At 41.0% G+C, this 26,828-nt stretch overlaps 1 protein-coding gene across 1 annotated transcript in view; it reads left to right on the top strand.

Annotated features, from left to right (window-relative positions):
* The window catches only part of LOC122796516 (band 4.1-like protein 4B), a 2,320,263-nt gene that overhangs the window by 1,940,577 nt on the left and 352,858 nt on the right, over positions 1-26,828 (top strand). The window contains exons 10-11 of the mRNA XM_044065074.1: positions 16,128-16,197; positions 16,280-16,449. Of these exons, the coding sequence (XP_043921009.1) occupies positions 16,128-16,197; positions 16,280-16,449 (240 nt within the window). The remainder of the gene's footprint in view (positions 1-16,127; positions 16,198-16,279; positions 16,450-26,828) is intronic.

Raw genomic sequence — 26,828 nt, 5'->3', positions numbered from 1 at the left:
ACTTTGTGTGACAGTCGCATAATATACAATGTGATGTTGTCCTATCTTGCCTTCATTCTTTACTGGTTGGGTTCGGTTCCGACTCAGCCTAATAAAAAGCTTGAGGTCTTCCACTAGCTCATGGCTAAACCCTATCTGATAATGCTCTTGGAAAGTTCCCCAGATCATGTTTGCCACTAAACAAGATCAGGTGCTTCCATTGTGGCTCTGGCTAAGTGGAAATTTTCTTTCCTTGCTTTTTGAATAACTATAGTTAAAAAATACTTTCTAGTGTTTAGTACGTTTATTTGAGCTTAGTTAGTCTGTTTCCTTCTGTTGATTGGTTGCTGTTGGCCATCGATGTTCTTCGTTCCACATTGCTGCAGTCCTTACTATTGGGTAGTCCGCTGTCCAGTCGGCCCGAATACCAGAGTATATGGCTGACGTCGGTCAGGGCGCATTAGACTGACGTCAGTACGTCAGGGTACTAATGCGCATGACCGACGTCATATCCTCAGTCTTTTTTGCCGCATGGTCCGATGCAGAAGCAGTTTTGCGAGTGCAGGTTGGCGTTCTGAAATATTTCCGAAACCGGAGTTTCAGACCGAATCAGAGTTGGCTAAGTACCCGTTGGAACATTTTGGTTTTTTCTTGCCTCAGTATTTAACCGGATGTCAGAAAAAGTGAATAACTGTATTTCTTGTGGGAAACAGATACCTCATAGGGATTACCATACCTTGTGTATACCTTGTTTAGGGCCTGAGCACGACGTTGTTGGATGCCGCTCTTGTGCTAGGTTTAACAAACGCACTATTAAGAGGAGGTTAGACTGTGCCAGGTTAGTGTTTGGGAAGCGTTGCAATTATACAATGCCGTCGGATGCTCCGACGCCCGCTTCGTCCAAGAAGCGCAAGGACAAAACAGCGAAGCCTAGGGTTGATGAACCGGCAGTCCCGGACATCGGTTCTTTAGAAGGCTCAGTGGAGCCAGAGGTTTTGCCAGGAGTTTCTATGGAGTCTCAGGCAGAAACTTTACTGTTACAGGATGTGCCTTCTCAGGTGGTAGGCCAGGCTGAGGGGGCTTCTCAGGTAACTGTTCTTCCCTCTCTTCCCAAGGTAGTTAGAGCCTCTCCTTCTGTTGCCAAAACTTCTTTGAGAGGTAGGCCAAGTTCAGCTTCAGGGGGGGCTTCTCCTAGCATTTCGGGTTCTGTACCTAAGAAACATATGCTTAAAATGGCAGAAGATTTGATTACTATGATTAGAGGTTCTATGCCCCCTCCTGATAAGAGGCCTAGGGTGGACCCGGAGTTTGATAGTTTTGAACAGTGTTCAGAGGCTTCTGAGTCTTCTGCGGAAGATTTGCAGGAGTATCCTCCTTATTCTGATTCTGATGTGGATGATTCCACTCCTACAGCTTCTCCTCCTGAGGATTTCTCATTTTCAGAGACTCTGCATTCCATGAGGGAGCACTTTAAATGGGAAGGCCAGGATTACTCTGATTCCAGGAAAAGGCTTAGGGAATTCTTGTTTTACCCCAGCATAGGCCCTTAGCTATACCTCCTGTGTTGAATGTGGTGGAAGATGTTTTTGCAGAGGCTTCCCTGAACCCTGATTCTTTGCCTCCTGCTCCTGTTAAACCTGATAGGTACTATAGGGTGCCCGAAGCTCATAAGTATTTGTTTAAGAGTCCTAGGGCGGACCCAGAAACTGTTTCTCAGGGGCCTAAAGGTGTTAAGGCCTCTGTGGTTAAAAATCCTGTTCCCACTGATAAAGAGGCAAGGGCTTTGGATAGGTGGGGAAAGAAAGTGTATACTTCTTCCACTCTAGCCATGAGAGCGTTGAATTGTCAGTTTCACATGCTAAAATATCAAAATTATCTCCTTTCACAATTGAAATCTAAGGTGGATGCTTTGGTGGAAGGTATTGAGTGTAAAGAGTTGCTGGATTTGGTTCATGTGTCTGAACAAGTGGGTAAGCATTCTTTGCAATGTGGTTTTGATGCTGTACAGGCCTCCTCGAGGGTGGCTGCCACTAGTTCTGTTCTTCGCAGGCATGCCTGGTTGAGGGATCAGAATTTAGCTGAGCATGTTAAGACAAGGATTTTGGATGCTCCTTTACAGTCTGATGTGTTGTTTGGTTCGCCTGTGGAAGCAGTTTTAAAGAAAATGGAGGACAAAGCTAAGTCTATGCAAACTGTTAAAGATTTTTGCAGGTGCAGCCACCGAAGTTTAGTAGAAATTGGCCTGCTAAGGGGTGGACATATCCTGCTTATGATTCCCAGTCTAGGGGTAGGTCTAGACGTGGTAGGGGCAGAGCTCAAGGTTCTTTTAGGCCTAGAACAGGGAGTTCACCTGCTCAGACTTCTGGTGAGGGCAGGGGTCAGTCCTTTCGTAAACAGACCCAATGACCTGCCTTTTCAGCTGCCAGTAGATTCTCCCCTGGCAGCTCCTTTGGGAGGAAGACTGTCTCTTTTCAAAGAAAATTGGGATTTAATTACTCAAGACAGATGGGTGTTGGATATCATTCACCACGGTTACAGGTTTTATTTCCATACATTGCCCCTTTCAAAGGCATGCCAGACGTTCCTCCTCCACAAAGAAAAGAGGCTCACAAGCAAATTTCTCAGTTACTCCAGATGGGGGCCATTCAGCCAGTCCCTGTATCAGAAAGGGGCCTAGGATTTTATTCTCGCCTGTTCCTAGTACCAAAGAAGGGGAACACGTGGAGACCAATTTTGGATTTATCTCTCCTCAACACTTATCTGGACATTCCCAAGTTCAAGATGTTGACGTTACAACAGCTTTTACCTCTGCTGGGCAAAGATCACTGGATGGTAACTTTAGATCTCAAGGAAGCTTACCTTCATGTGCCTATAAGGCTAAGTTGCAGGAAGTATCTGCGGTTTCGAGCTGGAAATTCTCATTATCAGTTCTCTGCATTGCCCTTTGGCTTATCTACTGCGCCCAGAGTATTCACAAAGGTTCTGGCTCCAGTGATAGCTTACTTCAGGCTACAAGGAATTCAAATCTATCCTTACTTGGACGACTGCCTGATTCTGGCTCAAGAAAAGGAAGACCTTCTACAGCATCTGGAATATGTTATAGCAGTGCTAAGATGCCTAGGGTATTCTGTGAACGAAATAAAGTCCAGTCTAGTACCCTCTCAAGACATGTGCTTTCTGGGTGTGAGACTGAATACAGCAGCCCAGATGGCCTTTTTAACCCCGGACAAACAAAAGGTCTATCACTTTACTTCCATCAACTATCTCATCAGTCCGTGCTGACTGCAAGGACAGTCCTTCAAGCATTAGGGTTCATGGCATCTTGTATTCTGGTGCTTCCCAATGCCAAACTGCATATGAGGAAGCTACAATGGTATCTCAAAAATGTATGGACACAGCACTGCCAGGATTTGGACACTGTCATTCAAATAATACCTTGCCTTCAAAAAGAATTTTTGTGGTGGGCTCAGGAATGTCACCTAAACAAGGGACTCTCTGTGACCTGGCCAGAGGTGAGTCAGATTTTAACGACAGATGCCTCGGACATTGCTTGGGGAGCTCATCTAAATGGAAAGTGGATACAAGACAAGTGGCCTGCCAGACTACAGCATCTACATATCAACATGAAGGAGATGTTAGCAGTCCAGTTTGCATTAATGGCTTTCAAGGAGTTACTTCTTCCAGGGCAGGTGTTGATTCTAACAGACAACACAACTGTCATGTGGTACATCAACAAGCAAGGGGGAACACATTCTTATCCTCTATGCAGGCAAGCAATGATTTTATGGGAGACTGCGCTAAGCTTGCAACTAACTCTTCAGGCAAGGTTTCTGCCGGGAGCACAGAACTCCTTAGCAGATGTGTTAAGCAGACAAATCATGGATCCCCACGAGTGGAAACTGGATCTTCATGTATTTCAGAAATTGACAGTGTCATGGGGAACTCCAGACATAGATCTGTTCGCTTCTCCACTAAACCACCAGCTGCCAAAGTTTTGCACAAAGGGGTTTCATCGCACAGCTTGGAAAGTGGATGCTCTGTCTTTCAGTTGGAAAAACCTTCATGTGTATGCCTTTCCACCTCTGCCTCTTCTTCCAAAGGTGCTATTAAAAGTCAGACAAGACAAGCCAAGGATGATTTTGATAGCTCCAGATTGGCCTCGGCAACACTGGTACCCACTACTAAGGAGTCTGGTAAGGAAGCCTCCATGGCCTTTACCTTTGATTCCTCATCTGTTATCTCAGAAGGACGGTCATCTGCTCAATGTCAAGCTTCACTCTCCATCTAACAGCCTGGCATATTCTGTGTTGAAACACAGCAGGTCTCAACTTCCTCAACAAGTTTTAAATGTGATTATGGAAGCTAGAAGACCTAGTACAAGGAAAGTGTACGCAGAAAAATGGAAGAGATTTTTATTTTGGAGTACAGCAAAGAATTTGGAGGTTTCTGAGCCTAATTTGACTGTGGCTCTTCAATATCTTACTGAGTTATTGGACAAAGGTTTGTCCTTCTCTTCCATTAAGATTCATGCTGCAGCAATTTCAGCTCACTATGATTGTGACCCACCATTGTTTTCGCATCCTTTGTTCAAGCAGTTTCTTAGAGGGGCAAAGAATATAAGACCCCCACGTAGAGCTCCTACTCCTGCTTGGGATCTCAATTTTGTGTTGGAAAAACTTACTCTACAACCTTTTGAGCCTGCGGCCACTGCTGAATTGAAATACTTGTCATGGAAGACTGCTTTTCTGTTGGCTATTACTTCTGCAAGAAGGGTGTCTGAGTTGCAGGCCCTTATGGCAGTAGAGCCCTTTTTGATTTTCCATAAGGATAGGGTATCTTTACGTACTAATCCTTCCTTTATGCCTAAGGTGGTTTCTAGTGTGGCTTTAAACCAAACTATTCATTTGCCTACTTTTTATGCAGACCACCAAAAAAAAGGGGAAAAGATTTTGCACACTTTAGATGTACACAGGCAATTGCGTTATTATTTGAGCAGGACTAAGGATTTTAGGCAGTCTCAGCAGTTGTTTGTTTCTTTTGCTTTGAGTTCGAGGGCAAGCCTGTGTCGAAACAAACTATTTCTAGGTGGATTGGGTTTTGCATTGCATTTTGTTATTCCCATCATGGCAAGGAGATTCCAGCTGGGATTAGGCCTCATTCCACTAGGGCTACTGCCACTTCAACAGCATTTCTAAGGGGGTGGCAACTAAGGATATTTTGGAGGCAGCTACTTGGAGTTCAGTGCATACTTTCTCTAAGCATTATCACCTTCCTATCTACTCTAAGTCTAGGGCTGGTTTTGCCACAGCTGTTTTGCAGGGCATGTTGTCAGCTCCTACTTCTTTATGATTTGCCAGCCTCCCTTACCTCTGCTTTGGGATTCTACCCAATAGTAAGGACTGCAGCAATGTGGAACGAAGAACATAGTACAGTTTTGTACCTACCATAAATGTAGATGTTCGAGGATCCACATTGCTGCAGTCCAATTTACCTCCCTCCTTCCCCTCTGTGTTTAGGGGTGGTTGTGTAGGTGAGGTTATATGTTGATATTTTTGTATATATTTTTGTGTATATTGTACATAATTTTGGTGCAGGTATTTTGGGCCTTGTCTTTTTAGGGTCTTCTGACATCTGGGGCAAGAAAAGACTGAGGATATGACGTCGGTCATGCGCATTAGTACCCTGACGTACTGACGTCAGTCTAATGCGCCCTGACCGACGTCAGCCATATACTCTGGTATTCGGGCCGACTGGACAGCGGACTACCCAATAGTAAGGACTGCAGCAATGTGGATCCTCGAACATCTACATTTATGGTAGGTACAAAACTGTACTTTTCTTTCTCTGGGCCTTTTCCCCTTCCCTATCCTGGCTAAGGTTTATACTTTTCTAAGCTCGTTTTAGTTAGAGGGCTTCCTTTAGTTATCTTATTTAAGCTCGTTTTACTTAGTGAGCTCTGTAAACATGAGGTATTTTTTCCCTCTATTTGCCTGGCAAGGTCGTTTGAGTTAGAGGGTTGCCGTTGGCCTGTTTAACTTAGAGGGCCTTCTCCTCCTTTTCTGTACTTTCTCTTTATCTTAGGCAGATTCATTTAATTAGAGAACTGCCTTTTTCTGTGGCTAAATTGCAGTGCTTAGTTGATTCTTGTAAAAAAAAAAAAAAATATATATATATATATATATATATATATATATATATATATAATGTATATATATATATGTATATATTTCTCTAATAATGATTAAGATATTATAGTTGTTCAAAACCAAAACTGGACACAACCACCACAATGTTATAAAACCAGTATTTAATGTCGAAGTAAAACAAAGTGAGATAAAATAAGCGCTTTCACATGCTACACAGGCATGCTTCTTCAGATTTCACAAACACATTTTTAAACAGTTCTTAAGTACTAACTGCACAACCAAATAATTGAATAATGGATACAATAATTGAATTCAATAATTCAGACATGTTAGTTTAAATGTAGGTCATACTTTTAGCTTTACAGCTGATATTGCAGAATAAACGAGGGGGCAGTAACCTGAATCACTTAGAATCAGTTGAGGTTGAATGGATCTTTAGAATGAGAGCACATGTAGAACCAGGGCTCAACCAGTCTATTAGCATTAAATCAATACTGGATGCATGCATTTAGATGTATTTTTGGATTCAACCATATATATGTGTGTGTGTATATATATATATATATATATATATATATATATATATATATATATATATATTTCGATATTGTATTTTTATACTACATACTATATATATTATTAATATTCCCTCCATTAATGTTTTAAGAGGTGATGAATTATAAGCACTGGACAATTTATACCCTGGGTGTAGATGTATGTTAGTACACGCATTTTAGTAAATAGTGTTTTGATATATTTTATATATTTTTACATCGGATAGTGTAATATGATGCTGCAAATTGTGTTTTGTTTAAATTATTAATTTTTAGTTAGTCAATTATTATTATTTTATACTACTTATCACATTGTATATTTTGCATTCAGGATACACATACACACATTTCATTATATATGATTCACTTTATATCTAGCTTTCAACCAGGAGCTGGTTGCCTTAAAATATTGCTTGCTCAATCAATCAGTTATTGAATTCAATTATTGTATCCATTATTCAATTATTTGGTTGTGCAGTTAGTACTTAAGAACTGTTTAAAAATGTGTTTGTGAAATCTGAAGAAGCATGCCTGTGTAGCATGTGAAAGCGCTTATTTTATCTCACTTTGTTTTACTTCGACATTAAATACTGGTTTTATAACATCGTGGTGGTTGTGTCCAGTTTTGGTTTTGATACTTTTCTCATTGGGAATTACAACCTTTAGACGGTAGCAGCACTTATTTTTCTTTATATTATAGTTGTTGATATTTTAAGATATAATGTCTAAGGAAATTAAACCCTCTGGGTTCAAGAAGTGTGAAAAATGTAATCAGAAAATGTTGTTGACTGATGGTCACACTGTTTGTGTGTACTGCCTTGGAGCAGTCCATTTGCAGGAATCATGTGCCATCTGCCATTCATTCAGCCACCAGAATGTTGCTTGAGAGAAAAAAATAAGCTTATATTGAGAGGTTTTCTATAGACCCTCTTCACAGTGGCACTTGAAGAAGGTCAGGGTACTTCTAAACCATCAAAATCCCTATCTTTCAGATGTGAGAAGTCAGAAAAAAGATCATCCTCTGCTAGTGCTCATTCGGAGCTGACAAAAAAATTATCTAAAGAGTCATCTTTTGACCTGAAGACTGTTGGCCCAGGAAAACCTACTACCTCTGCTCCTTCTGTAGTTTTGGTGCCGGTGGAGTTTCACCTACAGAGCTTGTCCCCAGAATTGGAGCCGGTTTCTCCTACTTTGAGATCCTCCTTGCTTCAACTTGTTAAATCTCCTACTCCCTCCTCTTGATCTTTCAGGAGCCTTTCTGATAATGATGTGGATCATTTGGTGCAGAGGCTATTAAGGACACCGGCGCTGGCCAAACTGTTGTTGGCTCCAACCCAAATGGATTTGGAACCAGCCAAGACCACCCCTCCTCCATCGATTCCTCCTCCGATCTGATCTGGGACTTCGGAGCCATAGTGTCTGGAGCTGATTGTAGTGGAACCGTTGGACCCGAGACCTACACCAGGATCTTCAGGCCCGACTACTGCTCCAACATCCTCAGCTCTGCCTGAACTCGAGGAGTCTAGGAGCCATGGGGAATGGTAGATGCCAGATAAGTGCAGTTTCAGGTTGCTTGAGAGTTACTATTGAAAATTGACCTGACAAGTACTGTAACCCTATACTAAACCATACCATACAAACTGTATTGATTTGATTTTAATATTGAAATACAGTAATTAAAAGCCTGGCAGGAATAATAATATTTTAAACTTATATTTCTGCTAGAAAGCCATGGCACAAGCAACAGTTTTCGGTGGCACACTGAGTGGATTGGAATTGAATGAACTGAATAGAGAGAGAGAGAGAAAGAGTGAATGCATGTATGAAAGCAGAAGCAACTGTGTGTGAGAGATCGGAGAGATGTTTGAAACCTAACTGAAGAAAGTTTGTGTGAGAGATCGGAGAGATGTATGAAAGCTGAAGAGAGTGTGTGTGAGAGATCGGAGAGAGAAAGAGTGAGTGAATGCATGTATAAAAGCTGAAGAGACTATGTGTGTGTGAGAGAGATCGGACAGAGAATGTGCAATCTGATGCAAACTGACTGAGTACGGAGTGAGTGTTGGCATTTTAGTGATTTGACTTATTTGGTTTGACTTTGTTAGAAAAAACGTCAACAAGTAAATACATTCGAATCTCCAAAACAGACAGACCCCTTCACAAACCAGGGACAGTCCAGAAGTAATCCAAAGGAAAACCAAGTATTCCAGCTATAAAATGTTTCACTGTTGTAAAATGAGAAGCACAATCCAGTTATAAAAACCTACTACACTTTATATCTGTTAAGCGCTTTTTGTCTCACTTATAGAGAGACTTCTTCAGACCACTGCCTGGTTTGTGAAGGGGTCTGTCCATTTTGGAGATTGGTTTGATTTTGTTTTTAGGTTGGGGAGAGAGGGACTTTATTTGTATCTTCCTTTTTAAAACTCTAAAACTCTAAAAATGTGAGGTATGTTTTGGCGGGGGGAGAACAGAAAGTACGATACATGAAAAACTGAATTGTTCCTTCTGTGGGTCTATATCACCATATCAAATGTTTAGGTTATCGAACACTTAAACATCGAACTGGTAAGACCGAAACTGAAAACTGCAAATGGCACAGGGAAAGACTTCCGTTGACCACAAAAAAAAAAAAACTTAAACCCAAACTAAGTGGAGGTCTTTGCCCCCCACACCCCCCGATGTAGGGGGCTGTGCCCCCCACACCCCCCTAACTAAATAAACCAACTCCGAGATCACTCTACAGTAGAGAAAATGGCAAACTCCTGCTAACAGCCAAAGGAAATCTTTCCCTGAGTCAGTTCACGATTTTTAGCTTTCGGTCTTACCAGTTCGATGTTTAGGTGTTCGATAACCTAAACATTCGATTTGGTGATATAGACCCAATACTGTCCTGTATTTCTTCGATTTTTTTCTGGTTGCTTGAATTCTGGTTAACTGAGAGTTTACTGTATTTTTGAATATTACATTTTCAATTTCTTATGCAAGAATTTTACTGTTTGCAAATTTAATTAAAAAATAAATGATTTAATGCATTTATTTCAATGAATAATTTTATTGTTCAGCTTTAAATTCTTGTGACTGATGTTTTATTTGTTGATTTAAAGGCTTATGCATTTGACACCTCTTACCAAACTGTATGGTGTTCACCATTGGGAGGGTTATGTGACTGCTCATCGATAATTGCTACCATTTAAATACTTAAAACTGGCTTATTTTCAGGTTAACCAGTACGTTTTTCTAAGGTGTGTGCTTGTTTTGACAGATTTGATTGATTGGTGACAGTGTTCCTAAACCTGGGAAATTGCTGTTGGAGAATCACCACTGACTCTCATTTGGAAAAATGCTGCATATACGTGTGTGTGTGTCTGTCTGTGTGTGTGATACCAGCCATGTGTGCAGCTGAAACACAGTCCATTGAAAATGGAGACAACCTCTATGTGCAGAATGTACTGCAAAGCAACTCAGTTCATCTTCGTGATCTCAGAACCCAGTTTGAATTAAAGCAATGAGAGTTAGAGATGAAGCACTTACAGATCAATGCAGTTATGAGAATGAAACTATTTTAGGTACAAAAGGAGGGAGAGCAAACAGCAGAGGAGTAGAGAAAATATGACTACCTCATGAAAGAAAGTATAAAGCAATGCCAACATGAGAGAGAGAGGGAGACAGTGAGGCTGGTCCTTTATGAAAACATATTACGGGGCATACCCTAGATGCCAGTGTTGGTGCCAGATTGATTCCCTATTATAAAGTGGGATGTCTTTGTTAGTCTAATTCGTGTTTTAAAGGGTGTGTTGTTGTTGTTGTGTCTTTCGGCTTTTCCTGGTTAGGGGTCGCCACAGCAGAACTCCAGACCACTAATGATTGGTAGTTGATTTTTACGTGCCGAGTTACCAGCCCTGACGCACAACCTACAACGAAGGTACACCCATTCATGCATGTCTCCACGCAGAAGACGCTCTAGCTGAGAATCGAACCAGACAGCATCTTACTGTGAGGCGACAACGCTACCGCGGCACCGCCACCGCAGATTTTTAAAGGGTGTGTAATCAATGCAAATTTTCCAAGAGCAGTGGGTGAGTTTTTCTTGCTTCTTTGCTTGTAGACAAGGCAGTTCTTGTTGAATTAAAAATTAATGACATAGATTGTCAGAATTCTGAAGTTAAACACTGTCTAGTTGAGTGCTTTAAACTGATTGATAATGTGTGCAGAAAAAAATCAGAGAACATGGAAGAAAAGCAGATGCTAGTGTCAGTGAATGTATTGCAGAAAATAAGTTCTTTCCTTCTTTTTAATTTCTCCAAATCTTTTGGGTTTCTAATACATGATGGGAATGGACCCCATTCCTAAGTCAAAGTACTTTCCTTTGTTGGTGGTTGAGTGGATATCAAATCAATACTTTTGAAATTCTCTGAGATTTTATGATAAGTGAGCATTTTACTTCATGATATGAGGCACTGATTAGCTGATTAGAAGTGTAATGCTGCTGGAAATGGGGGGAATGGGTGATATCTGACTAGCCAGCAGGGCATAACTGCATAAGAAGGAGATACCCAGCACCTCAAAGGAGTATAGAAGAACTCATAAGTGCAGTCTACACTTTTGTGGCAGGCTGCATAAGTAAAAGGAGGGATATTGTATCGAGTACATGAGAGGGTATTGGAGCAGATGTTCCATAGTAACCAATTATGGCTTATATGATCCAAATGTCCACAGAGGCAGGCTGCGGGACACCAGAAGATTCAAATAAAAGTAGTAGTACTATAGTAGTACATTGTCTTGAAACTGCAGCTACTCCAGGTTATCTCCAGAGCCTGTACTCTGTCCTTGTAGAGGGTAGTAAAAGCATTGCTAAGAGGGATAGTGCATCAAATATAACCATTGTAAAGCCAGTGGTGTTTGATTGGAAACATGACTAGATGATGATCTTGATAACATTGTAATCGGTGTGAATAGGATTACATGCAACTAAGTTTATAGGCAGTCCCATAGAACATGCAGTTAGTATCCTCTCATTCAAAAGAAGCAGGGAAAGTGTCCACTTCAGAAGAAGGCTTATGCAGTAGAGAAAAGCTTGAATCAAACCAAAGCTCCTTGAAAATACTGGACTCTTCTTTAAAAGATGTTACTTCAAATGAAGTGGTTCATAGCAGTTACTCTAAAAAAAAAAAAAAAAAAAAAAAAAAAAAGCAGTTATCAAAAAAAATCAAACTTCTATTAAAAAGAAAAGCATGGAAGGGGTTGCAAAGAGATTTAAGGCAGGCACAGCTCTCTGACCCCCAGCTTACAAAACTTGAAGGAGTAGTTAATATAAAAGGAGGACTCCTAATCATTAACCATTGAGAGAGTCTCTATATATTGGAAAATGTAATGTCCTTCCATTTCACTGTTGCATTCTTCATTACATTAGGGATTCCCTGCCAAGGGAGGCCCAACGTCTGGCTACTATACTGAAGTCTTTATATGTTGTAATGTGCACCATATGTAACACGTATGCTCCTTGCATAGCACAAGGTGATGTCCGGATGTACCATCCTCAGAACTACTTTGTCACCAGTCTGAACACCATCATTTGGTTATCAGTCTAAACATCTATTCCATTGCTGGTTCACCTAGCTGTTGCAGGTAAGTGCCCCTTTGGGGTTCTTTTTTACTTAGCTTTTTTTTTGATTGTGGAGTTTCATGGCATCCAAGAAGGGTAAATGCCAGTGTGGGAGACAGATTCCCCATAAAGACCACCATGACCAGTGTCTCTTTTGCTTAGGTCCCTCTCACAACCATACGGCCTGTTCCATTTGTTGGGCTTTTGTACCAAGAAACGTTCATAGCAGACTATCTTCTTTGGTGATCTATCTTGAAAATCAGTGTCTTAAACTTCTTGAGAAAGGCATGATGGAGGGTACTTCCCGCTTCAAGGGACAGACGCCATTGAAGAAGTAGGCTAAGAAGCCTAGGCCAGACTCTTCCGCTGTTCAGCCACCACCAGACATCTCTCCCGAGGTGAGTGAATGCCTGCCCAACTTTGACGTTGGATTCCTCTGCTGCATCCGGGTTGGAGGCTGGCAGAGATCCGACTTTAAGCATGTTCGAGGAGGTTTTCTAGACTTCCGCTTTGGACATTTGGGAGAACCATGGCTGATTATGTCTGAGAGGCCTAGGGGTGTGGCTCGAATTTTACTCAGAGAAGAACTCCCTGCTACCATCACTGAATGCAGTCCTGGGTCAGAGCCTTCCAAATTTTATAAGGTGGACGTTCCACTGGAAAAAAAACAAAAGACTAAACATAGTTCTCCTACTCCTAAGGGTCCACAGAGTGAATGACAGGCCTTCACTCAGGGTTTCTTTACTGCTATGATGGCATTGAAACCTCCTCAGGGAATTTGTTATAGCCCCCCACCTTGGTCCTGAAGTCCCCCAAAAAAGACCCAGGGACCAGGATTCCTCTGAGGAGGAGCTGGATTCTGATGAGGAATCCCTTGCTTACTCTTCTCAAATTCCCTCTCCTTTCAGCTGTGGATCAGAGGAAGAGGTATATACCAGTCCTATACTTCCTTTGAAGAGGTTTCTTTTGGGGACACAATCTCCAGGATAAAGGCATTCTATCAGTTGCTGAAGATGGATTCTGCTTAGCCTTCTGTTAAACCTTTGTCTGCTCTTCCTGTTCTGGGCGACCTTGTTGGATGCATTTTCTAATGCTTGTAAGGCTCCAGACCCCAAGAAACCTGATAGATTCTAGAGGGTGCCCGAGGGCTGTAAATGTTTGTACACATGCTCTACTGCTGACCCCTTGGTGGTGTCTGTAGCTTCTGACAAGCCATTTTCAGTTGCTTCCTTCTGCCAAGTTTCTGCCCTCTGATAAAAGCAGGACCATGGAAAGGTTAGGCAAGAAGGTTTACATCTCTGCTACTGGCTTTTAGGGCTGTTAACTGTCAGACTCATATGTCTAGGTATTTGTTGGGTTTCCTATCCCAGGCTTGCCAGGATATTTCTGATCTTCCAGACTCTGAGTGTGAAATCTCTGATCTTTTCCTTTTAGGGACTTCCTCCCAGCTGGCTCGTCATTCCATGAAGTAGTTATGATGCAGCAGATGCTTCCTCTAGGGCTGCTGTTTTTGGGTTGGTGATGAGGTGGTATTCTTGGCTTTGGCTTCAACCTTTGCCTGATGTTTTTAAAGCTAAGTTGATGGATACCCCTCTTGAGGATAAACATTTGTTTGGAGAAGCTGATGCTGCTATGTTTAAGTCCTTTCAGGTTAAGAGTAAGGCTTTACAGGAACTTAAACATGTGTTTGTTTCTCCTGTGCCTAAATTTCAGAGAAACTACCCCAATAAACCAGCCTTTGTTCACTGGCAATCTTGCCCTCTTCCTAAGGGCAAAAAAGGTTGGAATCTATGGCTACTCAGACTTCTGTGTCTCAGAAGTCTCCTTTTCCAGATAAACAAGGTGCTGTCTGACTATTCTGTTCTTCCCAGGCACTTTCTTATTTCCCTGTGCCTTTCTCTCTCTTCCTGTTTGGCTACAGATTACTCTGGATTCCAGGGTCCTGTCCATTATTTGCTAGGGGTATTTCATTGTTTAAAAATCCCTTCCCCCTTTTATAGGTATTTCTCAGCCTCCTCAGGAATAACTCTCCTTCTTTCCAGAGGTGCTTTGAGACCTTTTGACTCTGAGTGCTATTCAAGAGGTACTGAGGTACCTGTGTGTCAAAGGGTGAGGGGATTTTACTCCAGGATGTTTCTGTTACCCAGAAAAGAGGGTACTTGGAGACCATTCTAGACCTGTCACATCTAAACACTTTTCTGAAGGCACCCCCTTTCGAATGCTGTTCCCTCTTTTGCTTCCTCAGGTTTATATGGTGTCTCTAGATCTCAAGGATACTTATCTCCACATCCCGATCCATCCCCTTTTCAGGATGTTTTTACGTGTCTCTCTTGTATCCTGGCATTTTTAGGTCTCTTCTTTGCCCTTTCTGCTGCCCCAAGTTTATTCAAATGCCTCCCTCCTGTGACTGCTTTTTGCAGGATACAGGGGATCCAAGTACTTCCTTCCTTGGACAACCTTCTGTTTCAGGCATTCTCTCCAGAGATCCTGTTGGAAAATCTTTATTTTACAATTTCCCTTCTGCAAAGCCTGGGGTTCACAATAAATTTCAAAATGTCTTTTCTGACTCCTTCTCAAGACCATGCTTTTCAGGAGTGCAAGATTCAGATGATGTCTATGCTGGCATCCCGGCTTCTTCCCAAGGACCTGCCACTCATTTTCTTCTTTCAAACTCTTCTTCCTATGGCCTCCATTACAGCCAGGGGGTTTCTGAGAGCTGTGAAATTCATGGAATCCACCATCCCTATGCTCCCCCTGGCCAAACTTCACATGAGAAAGTTTCAGTGGTTTCTGAAGTCAGTTTGGCTTCAATGCACATCCCCTAGAACTTGTAGTTTCTCTTCTACCTTGTCTTAAGTAGGAACTTGACTGGTGGATGCAGCAGTTGTCTCTAAATTCAGGGCTCCCTTTTCATCCCCCTCTTCCCTCTCAGAAGCTGTTCACAGATGCTTCAGATGTTGGTGGGAAGCAGTTTTTGGCTCCTTAAAGATGCAGGGGGTGTGGTTGCCTCTTCAACAGAAGGAGCACATCATTGTCAAAGAAATTAGAGCTCTTCTGCTGGCACTTCAGGTTTTTCATCTTCTTTTCTCCCCAGGACCTGTCAAGATATTTACAGACAGTACCACAGTTTGGTAGGTGTGTGTGTGTGTGTGTGTGTGTGTGTGTGTGTGTGTGTGTGTGTGTGTGTGTGTGTGTGTGTGTGTGTGTGTGCTACGCGAGCATGTGTGTTTCAGTCAGATTTAAAATGTTTATAACTAAACAATAACTACAGTAGTGGTTCACTGGATAGTATATTGCTTCCAGACACACTAAACATACTCTTAATGATGTGTGTACTTTTGTACTCTGGGGAATGTATGCATTTTCACTTTATTTATTGTTGTTATTATGCTAAAATTTTAAAAAATGGTTTAAAATGTCATGCATGGGAGACTGATTTCATTATGTTAAGGTATTAGCACATTTTATTAATAAAGTGAGTAAAGGAGGGCTGAGCATCTTAAAGATAGCAGATATAGCAGAGTGTTTTAATTAGTGGGTATAGCACTATCTTTAAAACACTTTGCTATAAATATAATGGGTACCACTGTCATAGTGTATTTGTTAAAAAAGGCACACGATTAAACATATCATTATAAATGTCTACTCTCCTGCACACTGAATTGTTCACATTGTGCTATTTTTGTTTTTAGACTCATTTGATATGACTTATTTTACTGTTCTTGATTGCAAGTACATGTTCATCGCTTTTGTTTTGTTCTGAAAATAAAATAAATTTAAATATTGAATTATATTATTTTGCTAAGAAAAAAAGATTTTGCCTGAAACATGTTTTCTTTGCTTTAGGCCTAAAATCACAAAACTGGATTTTAAGAAAAGCAAGCTAACACTGGTGGTTGTAGAAGATGACAATGAAGTAAGTTTGTCGCACCTTTTTTAGATTATCAGTGTCATCCATTTTACATTTAGCCTACATAAAGGCATTTTTTTTATAACAGGGAAGAGAACAAGAGCACACATTCATTTTTCGGCTAGATAATCCCAAGGCATGTAAACACCTTTGGAAATGTGCTGTGGAACACCATTCATTTTTCCGACTGCGAACCCCTACAAATGCCAAATCAGGGCATTCTGATTTCATTAGGCTAGGATCTCGTTTCAGATTCAGGTAATTGCCCTAAACTGTTCTTTTCTTGTTTAAAAATATTGATTGCTCAGCGATTCTGCACACAAGTATTTGTCATTAATGATAAATACTAATCCATATTAAATTTGCAAGTAATGAAATTTGTTAATATAGTGTATTTCATTTAAGTACTACATGCTATATCATTTGCCTTAATTTAAACAATTGTACAACTAATTAATTTACTTTTGTTACCATTTTTTTCCATTCACAGTTTTTTACTTGTAAGTGTGAAATTGTTTGGCAGTTATAAAAATCTTTTGGCTTGTCATAAATCAGTATTAGAATTTCAAGTTTGATGCTACTTGTAGAAATTAGTCATGATTGCAGCCTGCGTTTTTTTTTTTTTTTCTTTTCTATTTGTAAATGAGCTTTATGACAGACCTGCACTGATAAAAAGTAGCTTGAGTTGTGGGATGCTGTGGTAGGAATCTTTACTCTATGTGGAAATGATTTCAAATCTATAAATGTATGTTACTTAAAATTCTAGCTACATTTTAGTTGTGCTCAAGATGTAATATAAACAGTGGTAAAATTCTAACTACATTTTAGTTGTGCTCAAGATGTAATACAAACAGTGGTACTTTCTTGTTGTTTAATACAGTCTTAAGTGACAAAAGATTGGAAGTATCTTGTAAAAAAGGAGTAATTAACTAGCCTGTGACTAAATGTATAGTGACTATGATGATTTTTTTCTTGTATCTGTTGAGGTCATACACATTGCCGTCCTGTAAATCAGTTTTGAAGTGTCAGGAACATATTTAGTCATTGACTGACTGTGAAACCACTGCAGACGAGCATTGTAGTAAAGGGAGGCTTGTAAAACATGTTCAACTATATTTTGTTTGCTTATTTAATTAAAGCAATCACTCCAATTCATTTTTTGACTTCTGATATCAACCACACTGATCTATCGACAATGAAGAGAGAGAAAATGTGTTTGTTTTGTTATTGCATTCTGACAACTTGGTGGATTCTGCTGGATAAAATCTTTTATTATAGTCAGGGAAGACTGACTTTAGTAACATAGAGTGCACAGTTCCTTATTAGTAAAGACGGTGAAACAAAGAGATCTCTAGCAGAATGAAGTTCTGCTAGTACCAGCACATTTTGTACTGGAGCATGCATTACTAATCAAAAGGTCAACATTCATTTGCAACAGCAATACTTGAAAGTATTGTTTTTTATGGCTTCTGGAGTGAATTATATAAAAAGTAATTACTAAGTTCAGTTTAACTCACACCTGTAGCTCTTTTTATATAGTTCTATCAAATTTCAATAACATCTTACTATGACAAGACATTTTTTGAGGTTGGATTTCTGAACTTGTGACTTACCAGTGTAAGAAACAAAATGGCAAAAACTGGGCAGATCTTGAAAAAGACTGATTCAAGTAAATGCTCTAACTTGATAAGTAAATAAAATAAAATAAAAATCTTCTGAGCTGCACTGCAGTAGAGATATTTAGTTGTTCATATGTTTGTGCCCACATTCATGTTTTTAAATTAAGTTGCATGTTACTAATGACCATGCTGTGAAATATCATGATGGGAGACTGACAAGCATATCATCATCCCATGGGATTCAGAATCCGCATCACATTGCAGTAGGCAGATTTGCATGATCAGTGGCCACGTGCAGGGTGTGTACTGTTCAGAGTCGCATGATATAGGAGTGGTGAATTCTAATGGCTGTGTAAGCAGAGCTAATGAGCAACAGCATCAAGATGAGGGGCTCTGTGTATGTGAAGGAGGTAAAACAAATGTATAAAGAGTGTGACATGGTGCTCTTACACTAGTGTTGACCACAGCTAAATCCTCACGTTTTGCTAGAGTGTCACAGAAATATGGTGGTAGTTGCTACAGCATTAGTAAATATCTATATACAACAAGATATTGTTGCTACTACAAGCGACAGTACTGCACTTTTTTAGCCTTGGAGGCGCTATATCATCCAACCAACCTTAATATTTCATGGACTCTACAACACTGACATTATATACATGTTCTTTGTGGATAGGGACACTATTTTGGATCCCAGAAGACATGTATCAGTACCATCTGCAGGTTTGTGGTAGTTGTGGATTATATATCCCACTGGATACTAAGGAATGTATGACTTTAAGTGTACTAGTTACAGAGACCATATTACGACTGTCTGGGGAGATTGGGTGGGGTATCTCGGGCATCTGCTTCAAGAATACACCATCAGTTTCTTAATGGCATGCTTCAGCTTGTGGAAGAGAACATGTAGTTTCCATGTCCACAGAGAAAAGAGACAACACCTTGCAGGACATGTATGATACAGCCCAATTCCCTTTGGTAGCAGGGTTCATAGACTGCATCTACATAGGTTCATTGATATAAAGGCCCCACCTGGGGACCTGGGAAGAAGATATGTGAACCAGAAAGGGTATCACTCTGTTAATTGGCAGGTGGTCTGTAATGCAGAGGGTGTCATCTCAATGTGTCTGCAGGCCACTTACCTAGGCAATTATCATGACTCGCATATAAGGTACACAGATGACCTTTACCAAAGGATTGTGAGGGGTGACTTCCACCAAGACCATCTTACTGGCAGGGTCAGCTGTGCCGTGGACTCCTGGATGATGACACACAGAAGAAATCCACAGAATGAGATGGACTAGGGATACAGCTATGCATGTTATGAAACTGGGTCATTGCAAAGTGTGTTTCTTTTCTATGCTGGTATGCATCCGGGATTGTCCTGCAGTATGACTCTGGTATAACTGCTAAAAATCTTTACAGTGTGTGCAGTGCTACACCATAAGATACTTAGGATGCAGTTACAACAGGGTGGACAACTATAGGAGGAACATTTCTCAGCACACCCAGTAGTGGAGGCTGAACCAGATGAGGAATCAGTGGAGGACCCAACAACAGAGGATGAAAATGCTAGATGAGGGTGGGCACAGTATGCCAAGGCACTAGCAAAGATGCAGTGGCTTATGCACATCTTCGTCCCATAACACAGCATATACAATGCAGTAAAAGTGAGGCATTCTAAACCACACATAGACTTGCCACACAAAAGGCAGGACATGGATTTTATTATTTGCACAGGCTGGGGGAGAGAGCACAAGAGTGCAATGTCTTCCACATAGAAATGTGCAAGTGTTGTAGAAACAGAAATTTTCTGATTACAGTGTATGTGTGTGTTGGATGTGGGCCTACAGGGGATTATTGATAAATTTTGTGTGTTGGACCATTTGCACACTGGTGCTTTGACTGTGTGTGCTCGCACGGACACTTGTGTGCTGGGACACAGCCTCATCAGTGGTTGCATCACTGCAACTTATTCTACTTGGGCATCCAATGCATGCCCCTGCCCATGAGAGCTGTCTAAACTAGAAGATGCATGGATAGCATCACATCCCTGGCTAAATGGTGGTGTGCTGCATGGCTGTGAACGTTGTCTTTTACTAGACGTGCCACTGTTGAGACTGGTATATGACTCCAGCAATGCCCTCTCCTGCCTGTAATCACTTCCACAGTTGATGTTGCTGAGGAAGTGGTGGAGCTGTGTGATTGTGATGTTGACTGCCCGCAGCAATGATGGCCTCCATTCACATGTCATAGGAATATGGGAGAGCATTGTGAATGCTAGTATGTGATTAAGTCTATAAAAAACTGTCACATATATGAGACATGCAATCCTGGAGGTCATCTACATTATCTGTATCACCTCAGAAAGCTCTCAGAGGTATTGTTATAATTTCCCCCTAGCATGTATTTGTAATAGTAAATGCCAATGCACTTGTATTTGCAAATACTACTATGAAAGAAAATGCACATATCTTACACAAGTTGGAATTCAGCATTCTACAGCATTCCTTCTTGACAACACCTGCAGCTTGTTTTCCTCCTGGAGCCATACAATTTCTTCCCCAGCGTGATGAGACTTTGTGCAGCCCATTCACACTTATATCATGCACATTTGGGCCTTTAAGTACAATCATCAAGCAAATGAGTACTCTGCTCATGAATGCCTCTGAATCTGTTGTACCTATGAACAGAACCTCACAGAAAGTTCTTCATGGCATTGTGCACACCTGCACACCTTTGAGTTACATTGTGCATGCTTGGCATGCAAAAACTGAATGTAACTTCATTGAAACTTCCAGCCTCAACCTGCTTGGAGTGGCTCTGAAGCATAGGCAGTGTCATTTTCATAACATATGCCATGTAACTTCACTTTACTTCCCATGTTTTACACCTCCAATCCTGTACTGTAACAGTCCAAAAGTGGTATGACCTGTTATCAGCTCTATCACTGACCACACTACTGAGCTGCTCATCATTGTGTTAAAAATTTCATAGTGGGAAATGGATATGACCATAAGATGCTAGCCATGATTCTTTGACTGGTTACATGTAGAATTGTTCTGATTGCACTGATAGTTGCCAGGTGGTCCAGGTAGTGTATCCGAAAGACCAAAATCTTTCTATTTCTGCTTTGTATGCACTACTGGAACTTTTTGCAGGTGGATTCATATTGGGGCCTCCATTATAAACAGAATACCTGGTACTGGCAGAGGCTGCTAGCATATCACTAACTGGTGAGTAGTGCAGGCACCACTACACTACAGTGACTCAAGGAGGTGCCACCTAGACCTCCTCCACTGATGGGAAGAGGAGGCTAGCGTGCGAGTTCTGGATAATGTACTGTAAGTAGAATTTGTTTTCCTTTTCAACCAATAGTGTAATCTATATATATATATATATATATATATATATATATATATATATATATATTGTGTCTTTTGGCTTTTCCCGGTTAGGGGTCGCCACAGCGGAACTCCGGTCTGCTAATGATTGGCAGTAGATTTTTTTTATGTGCCGAGTTGCCAGCCCTGACGCACAACCTTCAACGAAGGTACACCCATTCAGGCATGTCTCCAGACAGAAGACGTTCTAGCTGAGAATCGAATGGGAGAACGTCTTACTGTCAGGCGACAGCGCTACCGCACCACCACTGCATATATATATATATATATATATATATATATATATATACACACACACACACACACACACACACACACACACACACACACACACACACACATGCGTATATGTGTGTGTGTGTGTATATGCAATTAGTGTTCAAAGTCTGTAGGCTCTGGGTTCAAATCACACAGAGTGTGCTTTCCTCCTAATATGTATATGCAAACTAAACAAAACAAGGATATACATTTTGAGCCTCAAGAGCAGGAGCACACTCAAGCAAATCTGCAGTCTGCGGCTACCACTCCATCTATACAGTGTAAGAAGGAATCAGTATTGCAAACTAAACAAAACAAGGATATACATTTTGAGCCTCAAGAGCAGGAGCACACTCAAGCAAATCTGCAGTCTCGGCTACCACTCCATCTATACAGTGTAAGAAGGAATCAGTATTGCAAACTAAACAAAACAAGGATATACATTTTGAGCCTCAAGAGCAGGAGCACACTCAAGCAAATCTGCAGTCTGCGGCTACCACTCCATCTATACAGTGTAAGAAGGAATCAGTATTGCAAACTAAACAAAACAAGGATATACATTTTGAGCCTCAAGAGCAGGGTCAGTCCACCCAGGCATTCTACTTGTATGTTTTATGAGAGTGAAGCTATTACATTAGCAGTATTTCTTAGTAGTTCTCAGCTTGCTAATAAAACTGACTGTTGTAGCCTTGTGTCCCCCCCCCGATAGTACAGTAATCCTAACTGTCCAATAGACAGTATAGATTTAATTCACATCCCTGTGACTAAATTAATTTAACCATCAAGCAGCCCTTTCAGTTCTTTCTGCCTTAGTTTGTATCACTTGGAGGATCACCTGCTAATTTGCATCTCTATCATTGCTAATGTATCTCCCTACTCTAATCTGTGCACAAACTGGTTACTAATCAGCAAGTCAATGTAAAGACACACTCCCAACCTTAATAAACTTTGCTGTCTCTTCTCTCCTTCACTTTACAGGTAGTTTGAATTATTACTTACCCTCTCCGAGGCCTTCACTGATTTCCACTGATTGCCTCTCTGGTTTCTTTGCATTCCACCTGGTTTACACCCCTTGTGCTATCTCCCTCCCCCAATACAAAGTCTATATTAGAATCCTCCTGAGCATGGAGCCATCTTTAAATTTCTAGTCTCCCAGCAGGACACAAGTGCTTTCAGCAATTACATTCTGCTAGCCGGTAAGCCATTAGACCTCAGGAATTTGTTTTAAAAGTGTTCAGATTTGTAAAGTAATACTTACTTTTTCTCTTGCCTTGGTTGGCTCTGGCTCTGCCCCGCTCCGTTCGCCCTCGCTAATGCTCGGGCTCTCTCTGCTCCCCTGCCCTGCCCCCTATTCCCTCCCGCCCCCACTACCTCTACATTTATAGTGATCATAGCCACACCCACAGCTCACCCTCACATCACCTCCACTAATCACAGCTCCTCAAGTCATATCACATTAAACCACACCAACTTGCTCAACACAAAATACTCCCAATCACTCTCATTCCCACTAGGCATTGTTTGCATCACCCACATTACTTCCCCATCCACATATAGTGCAACCCTATAATTCCTATTCAGACCCCCCCACCTAGAAACAACATAAACTTTATAACCATGACTATCACATAACTAAATCTATTCTGTCTTCTCATAATTCTTTACAACACCACAAGTTATCACTCTAGCAATATCCCTAAACTTAGTAGCACAACACTGCATTATGCACTCTCATACACAGGCACCACACATTATAATAATATTTGCCCACACTTATTCAAGAACTGCATAACGGACCAATTCAGAACTAAACACATATGCTCTCATTCCTACTCCAAAAAACACAATACTTTCTCACACTCCTCACCAAACTCCAACATCTGTATAACCATTTTAACTCCAGGCTCACCATAAGTGGGGATATCCACCCCAACCCAGGCCCAAATCCATCCTGTCCAACACAAACTGCTCAAACACAAATGTCAGAACATAACACCCCCACTTTCTTCATCCCTGGGCAAATCAACAACAGCAGCAAAACCAACCATCTTTTAATGCTAAATATTAATATTAGAAGTATCAAAATAAAATACCTGAACTCCAGGCCACAATAGCACACTACTCTCCAGACATAGTTGCTTTAACAGAAACCTGGCTAAATAAAAACATAGCTAACTCAGAAGTTCTCCCTACCGGCTACAGTATCATTAGACAAGACAGACCACTTCGTAAAGGGGGTGGAACTGCCTTACTCTACAAGTCCAACTTAACTGTCCGTCAATTACCAAACTCCTACCCCTCCCCCAATAATTGGGACATACTTATCTCACAACTTCAACTTCACCCTAAAAAGGCCATCACCATAATTGTGATCTATATTCCACCTGGTAATACACCTGCTAGCCTTGAAGACTTCTTATCCTGGTGTTCTTCCACATACTCACAAGAAACCCTTATTCTGGGGACTTCAACCTAGATTGGTTCACCTGTATATCAGAACCACCAAGTAATCTAATAAATCTCCATGGCTACCAGCAGCTAGTCCAAATTCCAACTAGGTGTGATAAAAATCTAAAAGGGAATCCATCCTTGACTGGGTCCTAACTAGCAACCCTACATTGTACCCTCACACAGGCAGTCTCCCAGACACCTTAAGTGACCACAACATAATATACTTTATAATGTAGTAGAACAAGTATATGCAAAACCACTAACTATATATCCACTAGAAACACAAAAAAATTCTCTCCTGAGGTCCTCCACACTTTACTGTGTAACTGTGACTGGACCCCCCTAAAAACCCTCCCACTTGACCAGGCTGTAGCATATTTCAACAAAACATTTCTACAACACCTAGACACTGTCGCTCCATTGCAAAAATCAAGGTTAGAACCTCTACAAACCCATGGCTCAGTAAAGAAACCAAACAAATCCTCAAGTCCAGAGACACTGCCTGGCTTTACTATCAAAAAACAAAGAAACACAAAGCCTAAGTACCAAGAACTGCAACTGCAAAAAATGCATTAGGCTGGACAAAAATCCTACTACACAACATTACAAACTAAATACCAACACAACCCACAAAAATTTTGGCAAAATGTAAACCAGCTACTAAAATCCACCCAAAAGGCTACCCCCAAACCAACCACCCCTGACACTAAAGTTCCCATCGAAACACAATTCAACTCCCACTTTGTGAACTCAATTCTATCCTTAGTATCACAGGACAGTTCCTTCCTCACTACCCCCCCCCCAACACAAATAACACTAATACAAGCTTTACCCTCAAAACAGTTTCCACCACTTCAATCAAAAGCATGCTCTCCAAACTAAAAACTCATCAACAGCAGCCGACCTACTCCCCAGCTATTTCTTGAAACTTACAGCAGATGCTATTGCTATCCCAGTCTCCACTCTCATAAACAGATCAATTGTTGAAAACTATGTGCCCAAACTCTGGAAAATATCCTATGTTACACCCATACATAAAGGCGGGACCTCCACTGAACTTAATAACTACAGACCCATTGCTTTACTCTCCCCTGGCCAAAATCCTAGAAAATGCATCCATACCCAGATGCTAAACTATCTCCTAGACTGCAACATCCTGTCACCTACTCAGCATGGTTTCAGACCTGCCCATAGTACCACTACAGCTCTCCTCTGCTTCACAGACACAGTAAACCGTCTCAAAAATGAAGGCCTGCAGGTGTCAACTCTTTTTTGGATATGTCCAAAGCATTTGAAACAGTCTCGCACCAAATCCTGCTAAACAAACTAAACCAATATCATCTATCTAATTCCACTCTTACCTGGTTCCAAAGCTACTTAACTGACAGGTACCAAGCTGTGAAATGGGAAAATTCTCTCTCCTCAGCTGCCCATAACTATAGGAGTCCCACAGGGTTCTATCTTAGGACCACTACTATTCACAGTCTTCACAAATGACCTCCACACCTCCACACAGCATGCATCTATAATTCAGTATGCAGATGACACTACCTTAATCTGTGCTGCACAAAACATTCCCACCCTCCTGCAAACAACTCAACTAGCATTCTCTGACGTTGAAAACTACCTTACCAAAGCCCAACTTATCCTCAATCCAAAGAAAACTCAGCTTATGGTTATAACCAGTTCTAACAAAACACTAACAGTCAATTCACTATCTACTCCACAAATGCTACTCCAATTGCTCCAGTGGCACAGGCTAAGCTATTGGGAATAACCATAGACTCCCACCTAAAATTTGATAGTCATCTGAACTTAACTATTAAAAAGTACATGCCAAACTGGGGTCACTCTACCGTATCAAACCATTTCTTACCAACAACACAAGATCAGCCATTGCTCGCTCCCAACTTCTATCCACCCTACTCTATGCATCTCCCATTCTGACTAATCTCAACAAAACTGAACTAAGCAAAATGGAAGCTTGCTATAACAGAATTGCCCGCTTTGCTGCAAATTGCTCATATAGAACTCATCACTGTACTGCTTTGAGACAGCTCCACTGGCTTGAACTGCCCAACCTCCTAACCTACAATCAGCTCTGCCTCTGTCATTCTATCTATTACCTCCCAATACGTGTCCTGCTCTCAAAAACCTAGTACAACATCACTCAGCCAAAAGGCCTCTTAGATCATCAAGCAAACTACTACTAGAAGTCACCAACAGCTACAATAGCTTTGGAGATGCACTATATAGTAGTTCGGTGGCTAAAAATGGAACTCTGTCCCTACTAGCATTCAAAACACATCATCCAAAGCCTCCTTTAAAGACCTCATCAGGCAACATCTCAAGCAAAGTTGGCAGTGCCATGATTGCTCCCAGGCTAGTGAAAGCAGATAACATATGCATACTAAATCTAGAGCAATTGATAATAGTTTTTCAATCTTACTCACAAACACTGGCTAATCTACAATGTATGTACTGTACCTGTGTACTATGTATGTATTCTACCTACATTCCAAAGTTCAGCTGTACACCACAAATCTATTACTTACCTTTATTTTTAAAATTAATATCTTTTTTGATTGTTCTCTCCACTGTAACTGTTTGTGCCGCATACCACTGTAAAAACATGTCTCTTGTAATTTGTGTGTATACTGATTATGTCTAAATAACTAAATGTGTCTGTAATTTTTCTTTGTGGAGCTTTTCTCCCCGGGCCTCTGCTGAAAAAGGGCATTTTCGGCTCAGTCAGACACCCCCGGTTAACAAATGTAAAATAAAAAAATAAAATAAAATGTGCAGCACAAACCTTACACCTTTGGGGGAGGGCTAGTTAGAGGTTGCCATGGTCAAGTTAAATGGACTTTTGTAGGTGGCTACACTCCTGTTATAGTTACTGATG

Source organism: Protopterus annectens, chromosome 3.part0 (assembly GCF_019279795.1).
Source record: "Protopterus annectens isolate FY-2018-M chromosome 3.part0, PAN1.0, whole genome shotgun sequence".
Taxonomy (NCBI): Eukaryota; Metazoa; Chordata; order Ceratodontiformes; family Protopteridae; genus Protopterus; species Protopterus annectens.
Note: the sequence above shows the minus strand (reverse complement) of the source record. Positions and strands in the feature narration are given on the sequence as shown.